This window comes from Ambystoma mexicanum, chromosome 6q (genome assembly GCF_040938575.1).
Source record: "Ambystoma mexicanum isolate Mex_15411 chromosome 6q, UKY_AmexF1_1, whole genome shotgun sequence".
Taxonomy (NCBI): Eukaryota; Metazoa; Chordata; class Amphibia; order Caudata; family Ambystomatidae; genus Ambystoma; species Ambystoma mexicanum.
In genome coordinates, this window is record NC_090937.1 from 1,359,940,340 (window position 1) to 1,359,962,366 (window position 22,027).

At 43.5% G+C, this 22,027-nt stretch overlaps 1 protein-coding gene across 1 annotated transcript in view; it reads right to left on the bottom strand.

Moving 5' to 3' along the window:
* Positions 1–2,121, bottom strand: part of C6QH4orf50 (chromosome 6q C4orf50 homolog) — a 191,629-nt gene extending 189,508 nt beyond the window's left edge. The window contains exon 1 of the mRNA XM_069630223.1: positions 2,090–2,121. Within this exon, the coding sequence (XP_069486324.1) occupies positions 2,090–2,121 (32 nt within the window). The remainder of the gene's footprint in view (positions 1–2,089) is intronic.
* Between the last annotated feature and the right edge of the window lie 19,906 nt (positions 2,122–22,027).

Below are 22,027 nucleotides of genomic sequence, written 5' to 3' on the forward strand. Positions count from 1 at the left end.
GTAACATTGATAGTCGGAAGTTCAATCATTGAAGCCCTCTCGATATATGGCATTTATAATGTTCCAACCAGGAAAATGCAAACTATTCTTAGATTAAATTATGTTAGAACCAATGCATTATTGGACCTAATTTATACATTAAAAAATAGAATGAATAAAGTGTTACATTACTGAACACCTTCTTCTCTTTTCCTTAACTCTGCTCTGCTCTGCCATTAAATATTGGAAGCCTTTGCAAACTCTGATATTAAACTCTACCAAAACAGAGGTGCTCTTCTTCTCGGCCAAATGCTCTCTGCCATCTCTTTGTCTGCCTCTCCAGTTCCCACCTGACACTCTCCCCTACTCTTCTTCAGCTAGAGGCCTCTGTGTCATCTATGACCCTTCTCTACTTTCATCACCAAAACTGGAACAACAGCTCTCCTCAACCTCCTAAATATTAGGAAAGTCAGGCAGCTCATTCCTTTCAACACCGCCAAGCATCTCTTAACCACTCTTGTATTCTCTAAACTGGACTACTGTGCCAACCTCCTATTTGGTCGCCCCAACTATGCTTTCTTTCCTCTTGACAAGATCATTAACTTTGCTACCAGGACTCTCTTTGAACTCCCTCACTTCACACCTACTTCCTTGTACTGTCACCAGGCAAGATGGCTGATGATGCAAAACTGGCAGATTTAAATTTCTTCTCCTCGTTCACAGATGTATCCAGAGTAAGGAACCACTGTATCTATCCTCCTCTATCCAACTCTACAAGCCTTCTTGTAATCTCTGCTCTGCCTCTTCAAATACCCTTTTGGCTCCTCGCCATTCTGGTGCTTCCTCTCACTTCCGTTCTTTCTATCTTCTTTCCTCACTGGCATGGAATTCTCTTTCTCTGGTCATCTGAAAAACAGTCCACATGGATTTGTTCAAAACCAAATTAAAAGCTTACCTCCTCACCTCCGAGTTACCCTCTTAACCTACCCCTCATCTGTCTGCTAGCTAACATTTTTCCTTGCCAGGAGGAAATTGCATTTGCTGAGAATGAGCGAGTGAATGGTAGGAATAAAGAGGGATGGTCAAATCTTGCCCCTGTTCCCCCTCACACAGGACACGTGGCCCCGAAGAAGACCACAAATACCATGATCGCCCATACCATTTCGGACTGATCCCTAGTGCTCCCATGGCAGACAAGTATGCAGAAAGATGCCCACTCCGCCAACCATATAGCTCAGGAGCAGTGCAAACATTACCTAGAGTGGACGAGGACCCTCAGGATGCGACTAAGGAGACTGCGATTGACAGTCTCGACTAAAGTGCCAAAAAGCCACACTACTGACCTCATTAGAGACACCATGACATAGCAGCGTTTACACGAAGCACACATGCACTCAGCACATCAGGACACACTCACACACCCAAATACATGAAGAGCACATGCAGAACAGTTCTATAATTTAGAAGATGGATACATATACATACTGCCTTCGCTTTATTATTTCTGTCATTAGCTTCATCGCAGCAACGCAGCAGTCACAAGAAGCAAGAGATCCTGAGCAAGCTTGCAGATGCTTACATGCAAATAACCTTTGGAACTGGAGGAGCACTTACGGGACCTGACAGGACCAATATGTTACTAACATATGGAGAACTATACAATAACACAAGCATGTAGAAACCATGCCATGGCTTAGGAAAATCACAGTAGGTCACAACCATCTCTGCAAGAGCTGAGCTGAGTTCAGACTGAACAGATGTGTAACTGTGTGGGACAGCGCTGACTGCCCAGGCCACCAAGATACAAGAGGCATTCCATTCACTGAACGGCAGTAACATCAGCTACAATGAATACAAATAAATCCACATAGATTAGAGTAATTTGGTGCTCGGGAGACCCAAAACAGAGTCGCTGAACATGTGACTCTGCAGCTTGAATGATGAGTCGAAACCGGCACTGGGAAAGAGCATTGGTCTCACACCACCAGACAAAAGCTTGCAACAAAGTCGTTACAGCAAGGGACGAGGGTTGCATGATGAGAACAAGCACTCTTATAGTCTTTCTTGGTGCACACAAGTTACAATGTAGACACATAGTTATACTTATTACCTTGAAAGGGTACACCTTGAGCTGAGCACCATTTCGAATCCCTGGCCTGGGGAGACCAGCTCTAGCCATTCACAGTTCAGGACCCCAGGGGTAGGTAGCAACGGGCAAGAACGAATGGTAAGACCCTCAAACTGCAACACTGTATAGTATTAGATCATCGGGGATGGGCCAGGCCAGCCACCTGACATGTAAGAGCCAGTGAACTAACATGTATAAGGCCCACTATAGGTAGACTACCACTCAATGGCCAATCCCAGGTGATGGTAGGTTTTCTGGAGTAGATCCCAAGTTGGGATGTCAATATGATGTGGTTTTAGATGAAAACTGGCCTGCGAGCCAGAGCTCACTGAGATATTCCTGGATTTCTTCTATCCGTGCACTGATCCCTGTTGGTTTTTGGAAGTAATAAACCGGAGTTTGAACTTGCTGTCTGTTTGGGCCTGCATTCCTTTTCGGAAAGGAAGGAGTTGAGCCTTCCATGAGTTCACAAACTCCGAGTAGTCCTCAACCCTACCTGGGAGTTTGTCCCAACACTGTGAATGAGCCAGTGGATGGTAGGAATAAGCCAACTGCATTTATCACCATCAAAGGGATATGAAAGACCACTAAGCCTATTAGATGTGCACTACTCAACACTCGCTGTTTAGTTAAACACTCAACATATGTTGCAGAGTACATCCTTACCCATCAAATTGACATTTGTGCAATTACTGAATCATGATTCCGTGATGTAGCTGGCCCGTCGTTATCCATGGCCCTTCCGGTAGGCTTCAATATTTTTAGAGCTAATAGGAAGCTGGACAAAGGTGGGGAGGTTACACTGATCTGTAAATCATATTTGGACATTCATGAGGTGAATATTCAAGTTCCATCAGGGTCTAAAATCATTCATGTTAAATTGCTCCCAAAACGACTGTTAATTTTGTACTTCTATATTGGCCTCCTGCATTGATGCCCAAATTTCACGAACAATTGATGGGTATGCTGTTTGCTGCTTGCTGTGCTTAAAAGCATATCGTCGGAGTTCGGCGGTGAGTTTCCCAGTCTGCCCCAGTCCGCTTTGTTTTTCCCTTGAGGAGCTGCACGACGTGATTCTGCCGTTTGAGCCCTACTTCAGTGTTTACTACATAAACACTGTGTCAGCGCGGAGCGCGGCGCAGAGTTCGGCGGCGAGTTTCCCAGTCTGCCCCAGTCCGCACCATGACGGACCTTATGAACAAGAAAATCGGGCCGCAGACTCACAACAAAACCCTTCAGCAGCGCTGCATGCTGAATCCATGGACCGCCTTACACAAGAATGCAATACCAAACGGGCAGGTAAGCAAAAAAACTGTTACCTTGCCGATTCTGGTTACTTCAAGTGAGCTGTCCACTAGTATCAGTAGTGGCTTGTCCAATACGCTGGATACACCCGCAGCGCCTGCAATATGTGTAGGGGCGGACAATTTCTTGCCTACGGGCTCAAATACAGCTCTATGCAGCCAATCCCGCTCCCTGACACAGTACCTACTGAAATTACTGGCTCGTCTGAAGAAGCAACTCCAGCGGACACCGTGCTAAAAAACAACGTTCCAATACCTGCCGCATATGAGTGCAACGGTCTCCCCGCACTTGAGCTGCAACAGGAGCCCGCCCATGAGAACTCATCCTTGCCTCCACAACCGACATTGTTATCTTTGTCCAACTTAATACCACTATCACATTCACAAATGAATAGTGCACTTCATGAGGAAATATCGAGTCCCATATCTCCGGAAACGTTTTTCTCTCCATTCGAGATTACGGACGCCGATTTGATGGCAGCATCTCATGCTGTATCTGCATCAAATGAGCATGCTGAATCTGCATTGTCAAAATTGCAAAGTCAAATTTCCCAAGAGCGTCCAGATAGTTCTCAGCTGCCTGGCCATGCGTATTGTGAGCCGGAACAGGCTCTAGTCGAGGACGGCGATATATGTCCTCTTGTGACAAAAGCTCATGGATCCATAAGAGCCACTGCTCAGCTTGATGACCAAAGCTGTGAAGTCGCTGTACTTAAGGCGACGGTTTGTTCTCCGGAAAATGCCCAAGTATGTATCCATGAGCTGCCAGATGCTACAACAACAACAAACACTCATCAGATTCAATTTCACGCCGCTCATTCTGGATTGGCGCCTTCCGGTGGTAAGGTGCTACGCTTTCACTCAACATCAAACCGAAAGCAACTTGATAATGATGCAAATAAAATCACAAAATCCTCTTCATTGCTCTCTACTGACTTACAAGATCAAATTACTTGTCAAAACCTTGCGGATATTCCTCTCGAATCATCGTTGCAAGGATGCACGCTGCCAATTTCAAGCTCACGATCGCAACATGCGAATAACACACAACTGATTGCGGTTAGCAATCGCCCTGATCGTGACCTTCGACATGGATTGGCTACAATATCTGCCCTGAACAAACACCGTGATGACATCATACAACAGCTTGCTCAGCCACTCCAGGGCTTAATAAAGCCCCCATGCTCTAAGACAAGTAATATAAAGCCCTTGAATATGGCCTCACGGAAACCCGAAATGATCACTTCATCTTCAACGCCTGAGCATGTTAAGCACATCACAAGTACCCCGACAGTGCAAAACAAAAAAAGCAAAACCATCAATGGGCTTGAGTCGACCAGGAAAGGCTATCTGATGAACGAAACATATGCCCAATCGAATGATTCATCAAGCCTCTCGTCAAGTGGGGGAGAAAAAAGTGGGCAAACTCCAGCAAAAGCCAGCATCTTGGCGGCCGCTGCGATGCAAAACCATAACAACGTCCTAGCCGCTTCCTCGTTGGCGATGATTCCTTTTGTCAAACTTTATGAAGCCTTAGGTGAAAAGATCCAAGACCAAGGTGTGCTGTTAGCAAACCTAATGGGTGAGGTTGAAAAATCAAATATGTTTCTAAAAAACAAGATCCAGTCAGAAGTGGAACGAACAGTGGAATGGCAACAAAGGCAATATAATTTAGCCCTTCGAAATAGCCATAAACAGGAGAAACTAGTCGACGGCGTGATCGATATGATGAAACAATCACGACAATGTCAATGCCACATGTTATGTGCAAAGGATGCTCCCTGTAACAACAGCACCAATACATGTCTCGCTGGGGGCCTAACATCATATAATCCCGACTCAAAGACTGCGAGAAATTTGCTAAACTGTAATGATAATGAGGGACAAAAGAATTCTAACAACGCAATTTGGACTGACGGAGTGAAGTCTTTGCCTAGTACTTCTACAGCTGTCCTCCCTATTGTAAATGACACTTGTGCAGGACGTCACGTAGCTCAATTGAAAGCTATATCTACAATAGACGTCAGCACTGAGAATCTCTCGGACAACCGTCAAACAAAACCTGCACCTCCAGACAGCCAATTTTCCTCTTTTGGCATTTTTACCGGCCCTGCCAAAACCATGTCAACTGAGCCACCAAAGACTGCTACTAAATCGGCTGGGAAACAGGTTTGTGGTACATCGATAAAACCTTTAAAAATGTCTAAACCAGCTGTTACCTCGAAGACTAAAGCGTTCATAAGGAACCTCTCAACGCCTCCGAGACTGAGCCTATTTAAACGGAAAGAAAATAACAAAAAGTCAAAGGTGGACGCTGTATTACAAAGTGATGCCAACTCTAAACCCTCTTTGAAACGCAGAAGAATCATTTCTGATTCGGGATCTAGTAACACAACAATTGCCTCTATACCAACAAATGTATGTGACTTGTCCACATATTCAGTGCAAGATGAGCATGATGTAGTAAGTATCTCATCTTGTTCTCGCGTTACACCATCTAATTTTTCTGATGCGATCCCAAACAAGGATGCCGTAAAATTAATAAAATCAATGACGGCGCCTCAGCAAAGAGGCTCTGTGGGCTCGGAAAAATCCCCCCAGGCACAGGTAGTGGTGTCGCAGCTGAACCCTAAATTTACCGCAAATCAATGCAATTTACGCGGTCACCTCAAAAGTCAAGTGCATGAGACGGTCCATCGCAAAGATCCACTCGGCTGCCGAAAGTTACGGCTACAAAACATTCAAAGTGACGACGCTGAAGTAAATTTAAACGGAACGAACATTATGAAACTGTTGAAGTGTGTGCCCTCGCTGCGAACGATTGTGTCTGACGACCTACGGATCGTGGAGTATGCCACTGAAAAATGTTCAGATCAAGTCCTGTTACATATCAACTAAGCAACGGTACGCAGCACCCTTTTAAAAGCTTGCAATGAACTGTTGTTCTTTGGCTTTGAAATACTGCCTGAGCCTGATTGTGAATTTCTAAATCGACCTGAATGCTCCAAAGAAGGATCAAAGAAATCAACGAAACCAGTGGATGCGGCCTTCCTAAGACAATCTATGAGCAATGCTTTGACCTCTAGACCACATCAAGCACCGCAAAGAAATGTTACTGGGAAAAATACCAGGGATCACAGGCCAAGAAACCAACATTAGCCATGACTAAATAACTCTGACAACTCAATCTTACTTATTTCCTGGAACACCTGTGGATACAAAGATCTATTCAATGATTTTGAAACTCCATTGGCAAACGTTTTTATTATATGTTTGCAAGAAACTTGGCTCTGCTCACCTCCCACCTGCGATGGATTCACTGTGTTTTTAAATTCAGCAGTAAAAAATGCGAAAGGCCGCCCAAGCTCTGGCCTCATAACAATGGTGAGGATATCAAAATCGTGGTCTGTGCCCGAGTCAAAAAATCTTAACCCATATGTACAAGGTACAATCATGCACACAACTGGCAAAAATGCTAATGCGAGAAAATACCTTCTGATTATAAACATTTACTGGAACCCGACAAAGATTAGTTCAGACACCCTTATATCCGCAATTACTAAGTTAATTGACGATGCAATGCTGAACTATAACAACTTATCAGTTATTTGCTGTGGGGATCTGAACTGCACTTGGTTCAAGTATGAGCATTCTTCGGGGAAGTATCAGTTGGTTTCTCTTGACTCGATTGAAGATAGAGAGAGTAGTTGGCAGACGGCCATGTTTATGCGCGATATACACATGAAATACAGTGATCATTGCCTTTTACAACTCTGCATAGTGGTGGAAATGTCTCAGCAAAGCTGCTCTAGCAACACCATTTTGGAAGTAAATTCTAGTGGAAATCGCCTACGACTAAGTGGCAATCAGATCCAAGGGCTTAGTAAAAAGCTTATGAACACTCCAGATAATCATGGGTCTGATTACATTGCCTTGCTGACTGCCTTTAAAATGCCAGGATCCGGGTCACAAAATCTTGGTCGGTCTCACCAACACATCTATTGCAAGGTGTTACACGATGAAAAAAAGGCTATGCGGAAAAATATAAGTCAACTAAAGAAACGCTTACCAAATATGGAGGCCCAAAAAGCGATAAAAGCAAGACGTACGACCTACAGAAATTGGGCAAAGTCGCATTGAGCAAGATCGTGCGGAACACATGCTTCGTCTAATCATGACTAAGCACACCCGCAATATTTGGAAGATACTGAATATGGATCTTTCCAAAAGTACCCCATATGTAATAAACACCATATCTGGTGACATATGGGAATCGCATTTTTCTTCGGTCTTCCAAACCTTGGATGTCAAAGAAGTAACAACGCTTAGCTCTGTGGACACACGTTGGGACGTGTTGATGGAGCATGATGATCTTATTCTTGCCATTAAGGCGTTAAAGAACTTGCGCGCTGCTGGGCCAGATTTGATCTCAATCATCGATCTAAAATTACATCCAAGCGAGTGGGCAGATTTTATTGGAAAACTTTTCATCAAAATTAGCCTGGCCAAAAAATTGCCTGACTCCTGGAGGACTGCGATTATTGTGCCAATCCATAAGCGGGGCAGTTGGGACGATCCAAACAACTATCACCCAATTGCCCTGCTAGATACGATTGGAAAAATATTTGGTTCAAATTTGCGTATCAAACTCGCTAAATGGGCAGAAACCCTGCAAATAAATGACATATGGCAAACTGGGTTCACAAAGGGAGTTGGGGTAGATGTCAACGTACTCATCCTTACAATTCTAAAACTGGAAACCTTAAAATCAAATGGCAAGATACATCTCGCCTTCATCGATTTGAAACAAGCATTCAATGGTGTGAATCGCAATTTGTTGTGGGCTAAATTGCGAAAATGGTGTTGTCCTGCATCTATTTTGGAGCCAATTATGGCACTACATGCCCACACTTCAATCAAAATGAGGCTGAATACAGTGGTCTGCTCTCCAAATCCATCATGACCGAAAAAGGTGTCAAGCAGGGATGCCCCTTAGTCGAGCTATTTAAATTGTTTTTGGCAGATTTACCAACTTTTCTTATGGAAATTCCATGTTTCTCGCCCAAGATAAACCAAACCGCAATCAAATGTATTGTCTATGCGGACGATTTGGTACTGATGGATTGAACGCAAATTGGGCTGCAGAGGCTACTAACGGGTTTGCAAAACTATATGGCTCTAAATGAACTAACCATAAATACCACCAAAACAAAGATTGTCTCTATTGGAAATGTTAGAAGCAAAAAAGACAAATCATTTAGGTGGAAAATTGCAGAAGCTTTTATATCATCTGTTGACACAATAAGATACTTGGGTATCCAATTTAATAATTCCATCAGAGAACAGCAATGGATCACAGAATTAACTTCAAAGATGAAGAAACTAACTCTGCAAGCTGTAAAAATTAATAGGAACTATGGTAAATTCTCGTTAGAGCCTGTCATCAAATTCTATCAACAAAAAGTCGTGCCAGCGATAATCTTTGGTGCTGTTGCAAGTTGGAATATAAGCAAGCAAATCTAGCACGTCTTAGAAGGTAATTTTTGGCGGAAAGTGCTGAAGCTTCCACAGTCAACTTCTATCGCTACTGTGAGATACGAATTAGCCACTAACTCTCTACACATGAAAATGGTATGGAACTCATTAGCAACTCTGCGCAAAATGTCCTTGGATGCGCCAGCACCTGCATATAAATTGTTTGTGTTCAACCAGATGCCGAATAAGTGCGATCTTCTTAGTGCATGGTTCGGAAAACTAGTGGCATATCTATCTGCAGCAAACATCAGGAATGAATAACTCTTATCTCGCCCACAACATGCAAAAAAGAAATTTGATAATTGGGCATGGTCATTAATAACGACGCAAGAAAAAAGCTGAAGTCAATAAAAGTGATGGATCATGAATCTAGGAAATTAAATGAACCAGCTTGCTACCTATCACACTGTCCATCTCGTCATCATAGAGAGCAATTCTTACGGTTTCAAGCTAACATCCTAAAAACCAAGGAAGTTCTATGGCAAAGAAGGGATCAATCTTTAAAAGACAATCTGTGTCGTTTTTGTGGATCTTCGATAGAAACTGCTAAACATCTATTAGTCGAATGTCAGCGAACAACCACCCAACGATCTTTACATCTTGGTCAATTTGCACCCTTGGACGATGACATGGAGGGGTGGTGGGCTAGGATCATTTCTGTTTACAACATAAAACTTGTTTGTGCTACCGTGAACTCGATATGATTCTAAAAACAGATGTTTAAATTCTAAATTCTAAATTCGCGTCTAAGGAATGTTGCTCCAGAGAATGGTAGCTGTGAATGACTTGTCTTGGCTAGTTTAGCTTTGAAGCTCACCTTCATCTTGAGCTCTAGTCTTCTTCATTTCTCTTTGGCTGTGCTCTTTTGGATTTCCTTACTTTCTTCTGGTGTTTTTCTTCTTGCCTTTTGATTTGATATGATTAGTTCTGATTTGATATGTTGGTTTTTGGTTTGATGAGTTTTCCTGGCTTCTTTGAAACAAAAGTTTGTAGTATAATTCAAACTGTAGTTTTTCAATTTAAAAAATAAATAAATAAAAGCATATCTATCTTTGTGGTCTATGCTGATTTTAATCTGTAGTACTGATTCTGTTGTATTATAGGTTGAGTCATTGTTAAGTGACTTGAACACCACCCATCATGTGCATAGACCAACACACATAAAGGGTAAAACTCTGGACTGGCTTTCCAGGACTAATGTCTCTATTGATAAAGTTGAACTCCTGCCATGCCCTTGGTCAGATCATATTTGTATTCATTTCACCATTATGTCAGCCATGCGGCCATAAAAAGCTAGACCTGAAAGAATTACTTTTGAGTCTAGGAATGCTCGGAAGATTACCCCTGAAGCTATTACACCTCTCAACGTATTTCTCCCACACAGCCTAGCAAACTATGAGACGGCCGATGACTTAGCCAGTATATCATAACTCACTGGCAAAGACAATGGATCAGATTGCCCCTCTGAAAACTCGTTATGTGGCTAAATGAAAAGTCTTATCACACGTAAGCTTGGATCAAACGTAAAACCATTGAAAATAAGGAGACATATGCCTTGGCATCTAAGAAATATAAGTCTGCTATTATTCAGTCCAGGAAGTCAGAATATGACTCAAAACAGAATGCAAGATCAGATACCGGAGAGTTATATTAGATTCTTGAAGAACTAGACAACCCATGTCCTTCTGTTATTAAACTTACGAAGGATAAGGCATGGTGTATGGCCATCCAGGATGTCATGGTGGGTGAAATTCAGAACATCAGCGATGACATCACTCTTAAACATACTAAACCTGAGAAAGTAACTCCAACGCAATATGATGTTGCTGACCCAAAAGTGAATAACCCAAGGTCACACTATGAGTTTTGACCAGTGACAGAAATTGAGGTGTCAGATATTATTGGCCTGTTAAAAGCACCTTTTGCAAAGGCGATGATTGTCAGTGGTAGTGGAGAGAGTGATAGATGCTTGACCATATAACAAAACACCAAGGCCTGATGTTTTTGGAAATGGGTATTACAGGATGGTTCAACCGTGGCTACAACAGCCGGTGACTAAATTGTTTAACACCGCCTCGTCATTGTTTCTTAAGCCTGGTGAGGACCCAACTGAATGCTTGAGTAATCACTCCATATCCCTGCTTAATGGTGATTCCAAAATATATGCCAACTTCTAGGCTATGTGTTTGATGGTGGTATAACCCCAAATCATCCACCCGGATAAATCCGGGTTTATACTGGGGTGTAACACCCAGGACAATACAAGGAGAGACATTATTTTCATTAAATGGGGAAAAAACGGTCAGGTCAGAGGATGTCGGTGGCAGTGCTGGATGTTAGAAGTGTTTGAGGTGGAGTCACGATTTATTCATATGGTATTGGCAAACTTCCAAATCTTATCTATGAAACGTAACATTAATGGGCTATCATCGGTGTTGATTAGCATCAGGAGAGGCACCTGTCAGAGGCACCCCCTTTCCCTGTTAATTTTTGCCATGGCGATGAACCCCTTGAATTGCGTGATAAGCAGGGTGGGCGGGTAGAAGGGGTGGTATGCAAAGGGAGATATTATGAGATTGCACAGTCCTGTTCTGGATTAGTTGCAGAGGGCAGAGAGTACAGGAAGGCAGATTGAGAAAGAGACTGTTACAGTAGTCCAACCTAGAGAGAACCAGGGCTCTGGAGACAAATGAGCTTCTGGGTAAAGTGAGAAAAGGAAGAATACCTCTGAAGAGGTGCAGCTGGTAGAGGGCCTTTTTGGCAAGGTCTGTGATGTGGGGAGAGAAGGGGAAAGTGGAGTCGAAGATGACACCAACTTTTTGCCTCGTAGGAAGGTGAAGAGGGCCGAAGGAGGGCAGCCAGAGTGAGAGAGGGAATGCGGGAGCAGGTGTCTCAATGAGAAGGATCTCAGTCTTAATGGAATTAAGGCAGAGATCGCTGGAAGTGCACCATTCCTGAATCGTGGATAGACATTTAGGAATGAGTGAGAAAAGAGAGGTGGCTGAGGGCAGCCTGAAGGAGAGCTGAGTGTCATCCGCATAACACTGAACATAAGAGAAGAGGATAAAGATAAGTTGGGCCAAATAGACATTGAAGAGCCAGAGTGAGAGGTTAGAGCCCTGGGGAACACCACATATTCAGAGAGGTGTTGTGGAGAAAAGACCCAAGTGGGACCTGGGAGAGTCGGTCCAAGAGGAAGTAGGTCAACCAGGCCAGTTCCTGATCCATGATACCAGGGTCCTAACAGAGATGATTGATCAGGATGGCATGATTGACTGTGTCAAAAGCAGAGGAAAGAACAAGAAGGATGAGGACAGATGGAAGCTAGAATCAAGATTAGAGAGCAGAACTTCACGGGTGTTCAGGAATGCAGTGTCTGTGCCTTCGGCTGCTCTGAAGACAGACTGATGGTCATGGAGGCAGCCAACAGATTAAGTGTCGAGAGTAAGCTGGGAGATGGCCAGCTTTTCCTGGGGGTTTGCCCAGAAAAGGAGTGATAGAGATTGGGCGGTAGTTTGCCGGACAGGAAGGATCGGCAGACAGCTTTTTCAAGGGGGGTGCACAAGAAAGTGCTTGAAGGGAGAGGGGAAAGATTCAGTGGTAAAAGAGTGGTTGCAGAAATTGGCCAAGGCTGGTGTGAGGGTGTCAATGTGGTCCTTGATGGTTCTAGAGGAGCTGGGGAACACCTGTGTGGATGACAGAAAGCAACTAAAAACACATTTAGGTACTGCAACTAGGCAATGATATCGAAGGGAGTATCAGTAGGGTTGGGTCCCTTCCTGCCAATGCAGTACAAATATGGGTTTATGCCGGGGCTGAGGGATAGTTTCTGAAATAATTGGAATAGACAAAATTCAATCTCTTTGGCAGATTTTCATAATGCAGGAATCCCCCTCTCGTTTGAAGATTGTAAAGCAAAATTTCATGTGGGAGAGAGGGAACGATTTCGCTATATCCACATCAGGTATTGGATCACACATAGGGAAGTGAAGGCAGCTGGGTCCAGAGAGCCGGTAGGGCTAGAAATTACAATAGAGAAAGATAATGCACAAAAAGCGTTCTTGAGAATGTACCATATTCTGGATAATGCAGCTTCAGGGGATAGGCTCCCATACATGGAAAGATGGGAAAAGGATTTGGCGGTCACACTTTCAGAGACGGAATGGTGCCAAATTTGGTGGAGGGCTCACAAATGATCGAAATGTGCCACAATCAAGGTATCAGCATATAAAATATGTTTTAGATGCTATCTAACCCCACAACATATATGTAAAATATCTAATAAGGCTTCAACTTTGTGTTGGAGGAATTGGGGTGGGGTCGGAGTTCTAGGTCATATGTGGTGGTTTTGACCTAAGGCACAAAGTTTCAGTACTCCGCTGCTGCTGTCCCTCTCGGCTCTGGATGGTGAAGGACCCCCAGGTGAAGGCCTCATAAATTTACCTGAATCACATCTTCAACCGATAAACAGGGAAAAGTAGAAGAAATTGGAAACGGGCAACCGGTTTGGTTTTCTATGGTTCTGTCAGGCAACTTATCCATAGCCAACACCACGGACCTTCCGAAAATTGTTAGTACTTCAGACAGGTAGAGCCTCAGACACCTCAAAACCTGATGCAACTGATGGTAACAGATAAATCATATGTCAAACTTCAGATTCCATTGCTTTGCACTCTCTGAAGAAGCGAGTGACATAAATCCAACATTTTCGATACAGTAACTAAAACGTAAATAACGTGTCTACTCCTTTTTTAACAATAAGAAAATTACAAAATTCAATCTATATAGCAAGCAAAATAAAATAAAATAAAATAAAAATTGTTCCTGTAGCTGTCGAAGAGCCAGTGTAGGACGTTTTACATCCCACACTAAGGTCTGAAGCTCCCTGACAACTTCTTGATACATTCTTCTCTCCCAAGAAAGGGGTATCATTAACAGCAGGTAGCTAGTTAATCCTTGGCAACGCCATCATTTTTAGAGTGTTAACCTTTTCCCATAGAGATAGATTCATTGGCGCCGATCTTCCTCAATCTATCTTAAGATCATCATCCTCTCTAGGTTGTTCTTGAGCCAAATACCTCAATGTTTCATCTTTGTGGGACATCATTTGAAGCCAAAATAAATAACATGCTACTTTTGGCAAGGTTCCAAAATCAGCAAGGCTTCACTCTTTGACCAGTTCACTTTGTATCCTGACACGTCTTCTTATTTGTGGATTGTCTCCACTAGGGCTGACAGTGTAGATTCTAAATTCTGAAGTACTAGTAAAAGGTCATCTGTGTAAAGCCATAGTTTCTGTTCTACGCTCCCATAGTTCAGACCATTGATCTGTACTTTCTCTATCATGCATATTGCCAACGGTTCTTAAGCCAATACAACACATAGAGAAAAGAGAGTACATCCATATTCATTCCCTGGCTTAAGGAAGGACATATTTGGATTCAAGACTTCTCGGCCAAAACCCATCACTTTCAATGTCTTGAATAGAAATATCCACTCTAGTCAGTCAAATGCTTTTTCAGTCTAATGATAATGCTGCCACATTTGTCTTCATTGTTTTTCCCTTTGACATTGTGAGTAAAAATGGTCTCATATTCACAGCCGACTGATGACCTTTCACAAAGCCAACCTGGATTTCATCAATTATATGTGAAACTATTACTTCTATTCTTTTCACCATGGCTTCCACGAGCATCTTACAGTCTGGGTTAATAAGGCTTATTAGTCTGTGTACAATCTGAAGTTAGTCCTCTTTGTCTTTTTCAAAATCAAAGAAATACCAGCATGCCTTAAAGTTGCTGGTAGTTGACTTTCACGCATCGCTGTATCATATGCAGCTTCAAACATCTTGCATATTCACTCAGATATTGGGCCTCACTACGAGTATGGAGGTACTGGTAGCCATTCCGCTTTTAGCGACATGGCTATCCCCATACAGGGTACCGGGTCCGGGTCCCAGGAATGAGGCATTACTGGGCCATTCTGACCTTGGAGGGCCCAGTAATTCCCTTTCCTGGGACCCGGACCCAGACACATCCCCATTCCCATTTGAGTCCCGACAGGGCTCAATGGGAATGGGGAGGATGCTAACAACGGGCCCTTTAATGATGGGCCCGTTGTTAGCATCCTGGTCTGCTAGCTGGTCCCGCTAAGGACGCCTGGTTTTACAAGACGTCCTTAGCTGAACCCGTGAGCAGACCTCGTAATGAGGCGGTAGAGGGTTAACGGCGCCGGCAGCTCTACCAGCGCCGTTAACCCTCTACCGCATTCCTCGTAATGAGGCCCATTGTCTTAAAAAATTCTCCTGGGAAACCATCTACGTCAGGGCATTTCCCGGTATTCAAGCCATTGGCAGCACTAATTACATCTTCTGTTGTCAGGTCTTCTGCCAGTTTTTCCCTTTCCAGTTGAGTAAGTGGAGGCAAGTGTAATTTAGAAAAGAAGTTTCCCAATTCCTCTACATTAATTTCTATATTACTTGTGTATACCCTTTCATAGAATTTACAAAAATTACTAATTGATCACCAGCAGGTCATCTATCATTGTGCCATTACAAGTTTTAATTGCATTAATTACTCTTTCGTATTTCATTAGTCTTAGCCTGTAAACCAGCCGTCTACTCCATTTCTCTCAGTCCTCACAATAATGACATCTTGTTTTGAATATGCATGACATGCTTTTTCAGTAAGTATTTTATTGAAGCCATACCTTTAACTAATTAGCTCTCTCATTTTTTCCTTCTGTTTTATGGCAGGAGTAGGCCAGTTCCATTTCCTTAATTCCCCTCTCTACATTTTTAATCTTTTGATGGTTGACTTTCCTATTCTTCCATCTGATCTGTTTCAAAAGGATTTCCAGATCATGCTTGCCTAAACATGTACACCTCACACAAAAGATGCAGAATTATAGCTCATCCAGTAAGGGGGCCTGCTACTTATTACAATATGACAATTTCAGTGGGTGACAGCTTAAGCACACTGCTGTGGGGAGTTAGAGATCACCATCTCTACATTTGGAGACAGTAATGACATTACTGTGGTTGTTCTATCTCCTGACTGTCAAGAAAAGAATGTACATGTTTGGTTTCAATTGGATTGACATTTGGCGGATCCTAAAGTATGTTTTCTGAAATAACGGAATATGAAGAGTGATTTCAGTGTGCTGAATTTATAATGACGGGTAAATAGTAAAGCTGGACAGCAGTCAGGGGCCACTGAGTTAAGTCTGGAAGAACAGATGGTGACTAGATGTACATTGTTTATATTGGGCTGATGTTCACATTACGTGAAGCAACGCCCTCAATGAAATACAGCCAGAAGGGCCTCCGCAATACAACAGGCCTCCTCACGGGGAACCTCTATAAATGTAGTACTATGCGCTATGCGTGAGGCCCAAGAAATTTGATTTTGGGGGTTTGACTGAAAGAAGATGCTGTTTCAGTCCGGGACAACTACACATTGTGTATACATCAAATGTATTCTAAGTACAGAATGCTGCATTGTGGGTTAAAGAACGGTGAAAGCTGTTTGGGAAGGTTGATGGCTCAGAGTTGGTTTTGGGTAAACCTACCATGCGACTGGGGTAACGGGTTTGCAAATTAAATATAGGAAAGGCTGGCAGCAGAGATTCTGCCACACTTATGTGGTGTATGTCCCAATGTATGCGAGCATAGTGATTGAGACACTGCAGCAAAGAATATGAATGATGGCCTGCTGGTACCAGTAGATCAGGCATACAGGCAGGGATTTCAGGGGTTCATCTTACCTGGTCCGCCTCATTTCCTATCCAGACTGTTTCTTTTGAGGCCTGTCGCTCCTCCTCTTTGTCTCTTTCTTGTGGGGTGCCGCAAGGTTCCTCTCTCTCTCTCCGCTTCTATTTAATCTATATCTTCGCACACTGGCAGATCTCATCATGGAGTCTGGCGTTTCACTTTTTCACATACACTGATGATACTCAGCTTGTGTTTCGGTTGGACACCCCTACTAGTGAGCCCCCTGTAACCTGAGAGACTGTCTATCCTTTATTGGCAAATGGATGTCGGCCAACTGGTTAAATCTCATTGGGGGAAAAAAAAAAGTTCTTGTGTTCGGTCCCCAGACAGATGCTAATACCTGGAGCTCTCAGTTTTGACCTGGCTCCCTTGGCCAATGCCCTATACCTGGTACGTGTGTCAGGAGTCTGGGGGTGAGGCTTCTGCATTCCGGCTCCCGTGAAACTCAGATAGTAGCAGTTTGCAATACGGGTTTCAGGAAACTCAAAGTGCTCAAGAAGATTCTTTCTCTCCTCCCTGGTGATTGGCGAATTAAAGTAGTTACCTCAGTCATCATGGGATCTTTGGACTACTGTAACAGGGTCTACCTGCGGCAACCAAAACAACAGGTGCAGCGACTGCAAGTATTACAAAACTCTGCAGCCACGCTAGCCCTTAATGCTCCCAGGATGACCCCGTCTGTGGGCCTGCTACAACAACTTCTTTGACTGCCGTTAAGGACTCCAGTGGAGTTCAAAACCCTTTGTGTGACACATCGGGCCCTTCATGGCACAGGAACCACTTATTTGAAAAATAATTCATAGCCTTACTATCCTGCCAGGACCCTTTGATCAGCGTCCTATTCACTATTATAAGTGCCTCGCTACCAGTGTGCTCGATTGGGGGCCGTTCCTTTTCGGTTCTGGCTCCCACTTTGTGGAATGGACTTCTGCTTACCCTCAGGGAAATTGGGCAATATCTGCCTTTCCATATAGGCTCTTAAGCTTAAAACTCATCTGTTTGAACTTAACTTGGCTCTTCTCCCTCCTAGATCGTCCTTTTTTCAATTTCTTTATGTTTGTTTAGGGACTAGACGCCTATGGGCCGTAGTTGCGCTAAATGCGTTTTGTTGCAATACAATACAATGGGCCTCATTATAACCTTTGCGGAATGGGTTAACGGGTGCCGCTAATGGTGGCGGACTCGTTAAACCCATTAAGCAAGATTACGAGGTTCCCTCGCGGGACCCGATGTGGACGTAGCGGGTCCCACGAGGGAACCAGGGAGCTAACAACGGGCCGGTCGTAATCGGCCCGTTGTTAGCTCCCGCACCCATTCCCATTGAGCCCTATGGGGGCTCAAATGGGAAGGGGGAAGGTCCAGGCCCGGGTTCCCTGTGGGGGGAATTACCGGGGCCTACAAACTCGGTATGGCCGGGTAATTCCCCATTCAGGGAACCCGGACCTGGTTTTGGTGGCAGCCATGCCCTTAATAAGGGCATGGCTACCGCCAAAGTCGTAATGAGGCCCAAAGTGTTACAGATGACAAATAATACAACCTTTACACCTGGAGCATCTGTATGATGTATCCGAATACTATATGTGTGTACTGTATGTGGGAGAAGGCTATGGTCTGAAAAATCTACGGAACCTTGAGAGTAACCACCATTCTACAGAAGAGTCATATTAAATGTGTAATTATGTTCCTGAGTGTAACAAGTGCTTTCAAATAGTTCACCTTGTAGAGCATTTGCATTGCATGATATCCAAAGTGCAGAAGTATGCCATTGAGGTTTCACAAATTCTGCACCCATTTGATTCCATCATGTGATTAGTTGCAGCGGTAATAGACAACACTGTGGACTTATAAGCAGTCCTGTGCCTTTCCCAAAGGTGTGCATCACGTCCATTATCAGGGTAGGTTTCATGTGGGCTGGCAAACATACGTCAGCATGCCATCATCATTCAGAGGCACCAGGGTTGTTTTGGATCATATCTGAATGCCCCTGTGGTTGTGGTTGTGTCTAGGAATAAAGGTCAGTGGGTCGATTCTGATGGCACCCTGCAGAGTGGGCGAAGCCCAGTCACATCTTGGTCTTCAATCCCTCAGCCAGTAAAGTGTTCTCCCGCCCAAGGAGTCGGGTAGAGATGTCTGCTCCAGTGGGGGCTGGAACACTTTCAGATGCGATTTTGGAAGAAGCTTTTATCTACGAGCCTAGGGAGCAGAGCGCCACACTTGTCTCTGTATCTGTGCCCAGAGACAATGTTCTGCTTTCACTACACATGTAATAATAGATAGGCCTCAAGGCGCCATTGTGTGTCATGTTTACAACCATTTCTTGCCGTTTATATTTACAGTGCAGCTGTTTTTAGTCCATGTGTACCCTAATGCAGAAGCAGAAAACAAGGCATTGCACAGAAAATATTTCAGATCAGATAAGTAAAACGCAACACAACATCCCTTGTGGAATGCAAAGAAATGACGAGCCTCGGAAATACAAAAATAAGACACTTTATTGACACAATGATATCATATGATATGGCATTTGTAACGTGCCTATACACAAGTGTTTCAAGGCGCGAAGTGAATCCTCAACCAATCTCGCTAATCACACTTACTGGCGCGAGTCCCAGCACTATCCCCACTTGGGACATGAACCATGTCCACACTTGTACTACAATGTTCCCAACTTCTAATACCAATAGTTCCAAACAATGCCTCGTGCTTTAGCCAGCAAATCTGCTGACTGCTAGGCATGCAACTAACGAAAGGTTGCTTCCAAGACATGTCCAAGCATCTGCGTATGCTTTCTCATATGAGGCGAAAAACAAAAGAACATAAAGCAAGGCACAAAGAATGACTGTCACAGTTCCAAAGGCAGCGCTGGCATTGAAATATACAGCTAAAATACATAAAACAGTTTCATTAAGCATGTGTTAATCAAACCATGGCATAGACCAGGCTCGGACTGGCCTACAGGGCATTAGGCCCATGGCCGAACCAAAAACGCAAACTGGTGGGATGGGCCAGTTTATTGGTCAGCGTGGGCCACTTTTTTGGCAAATTTGGGCCACTTTGAGGAGTTAGTTCACTCGCGGCTAGAAGTTTTGACCAGTGTTGCTGAATAAATATTCTTTAAAATGCACAATTTGCATCACACGTAATAAAAAAACGAGCCCTTGTTTACTATTCAAACAGTGTCACAAAAGGAGCGAATAGACATTTGCAACTGCGGGCCACTTTTTTATTGGTGCCCGAGATAATTTTATGGGCCAGTCCGACCCTGCATGAGACCCCATCCGTGCATCTCCCATCATCAGCCCTGGCTTAACAGAGGACGGGATATTCATAAAGTATTTCTACAACGGTCTCCACTGTGAAAAAAACCCTTCTGCCTACCCTAATTGGGCTTCTTCGGCTCACAGACCCCATGGCCCTCTAGCTTCATATTTACGTTGTTTTATTTATTTATCCCCAAGGGTATCCTAAAAAACAAGCTCTGGGAAGATGTTAACAAGCAGCTCTGGACTGAGTAAATTCCCAAACACACCTTGTATGGTGTCTAGGTGGTTATCAAGTCCTACCGAGGACCAAGGGCGAAGGAGCTCTAGATGCGGTGTAATTCAGCTGTTACAGAGACTGAAGCAGGCCACTTGCACGGACTCACTACACAAAGCCAATTGCTAGATTCATATATAGGGTAGTCTGTAATACACTCACTGTTGCAATGAAACTAGATATGTATTTGTGATATATGTGTGTATGTATATGCTGCAGGCTTAACCTCCTTTCCGCCTTAATATACTACCTTCTAGCAGGTATATGTTTAAATGAACAGATAAATGCTAGCTGAGAAACACATGATGTGTTAGGGCCCATTAGAAAGCACTGTTTTGCTATATATATGCTACCTAGCTGCTATATGTCTACTTCTTTACTGTGAAGTTTTTGAAAGCTTATTGAGTGCTTCAAGGCACTCACAATGACCTCAGGCAATGATACATTTGATGTCTCCACTAGCAGCATAGTAAACATGTCTTCATAGAATAAAACACCAGAAATGCTTTACTTGCCCTTTCAAGCTGCATAATTCTGTCTAGTTCTGCCTAGGCCCCTTATGCCAAAACTAAACTAATGGTCTATTGTGAGCGAACAGGAGGCATGAATCCATGGATGTCCTACCCCTCTTGCCCCTATCAGGGTAGACGGAGCAAAATACCACCTGGTATGTTCCTTTTGATGGAGAAAAGTGGGTAGAGACCACTGGAGCTGTCCAATTACTGTTTGAGGAGAGCTATATGATTGTCTTGCAAAAGACCCTAAATAATCCCTGCTCCAGACCTTCTAAGACCCCTTATCGCAACCAGGGTAACCAGGCCAACCAATATCTTGGGTTTCACATTATATATTAATGAGAAGAATTGTTGAAGGTTATTTTGCATGTATCTCAGAGGGCTAAATTCTGCCTGGTCATTCATTATCAGGCACAGGTATATGTGGCAGAAGACAGCTGGCTATGAGGTTAGCAAGAATTGATTATCCATATAGTCCAGTGATAGGAGGCAGTAGAAGGAGCAGAGGTGAGGGAATTTGACAGCCTTTGAGAGCACAGTGAGTAAGTCTCTTGCGATTTGCATAGAGCTCACCACCCTCCGAGGGGTCTTGGGATAGTTTCAGTAACTGTGGGGCAGCTTATCCGGTTATTTTTTATGGAAACCAACTTCAAAACTCACATAATTTTGGAGGGACCATATGTTAATGTGGATTTGCCCAATTTTTGAGCACATTCAACATATGCATTTTTGACTCTTGTAAGCTGTGCTCTGTCCATGCTGTCTATTCTGGAGAACACACACCATCATAAAACACATGGCTAATTCAAGTGCCACTAGACTTGAATTAGCCACTAGATGGGACCTTCAATTCACTGATGATGTCATCCCTTCAACAGATGAGAGGAGTGTCGTGAAATGTAGTGATTGTGGAAGTACAGTCTTAATAGATGTATGCCAGATAATATTTTCTATTCCACTCAAGATATAGCATGATTCTGATACATTTAGTTTAGAATCATTGGATTCAAGTTACTTTATGAAAACGAGCATGACGTGGTGTACATTTTTGGGACCCTAGGAAGATGAGGGAGTGGGAACCAAACTTTACTCACCTCCCGCATATTGAAACACCTGTATACAGCTGATAGAACATCATTCAAAAATTAATTACCAAACTTGACTATGAGAAGACTTACTTATGTCCATGCCAAGCTGGCCCTGCTCCTCACACTGTGGGTTACCCTTCAGTTTTTATTATTCTGGTGAAATTGGAAGG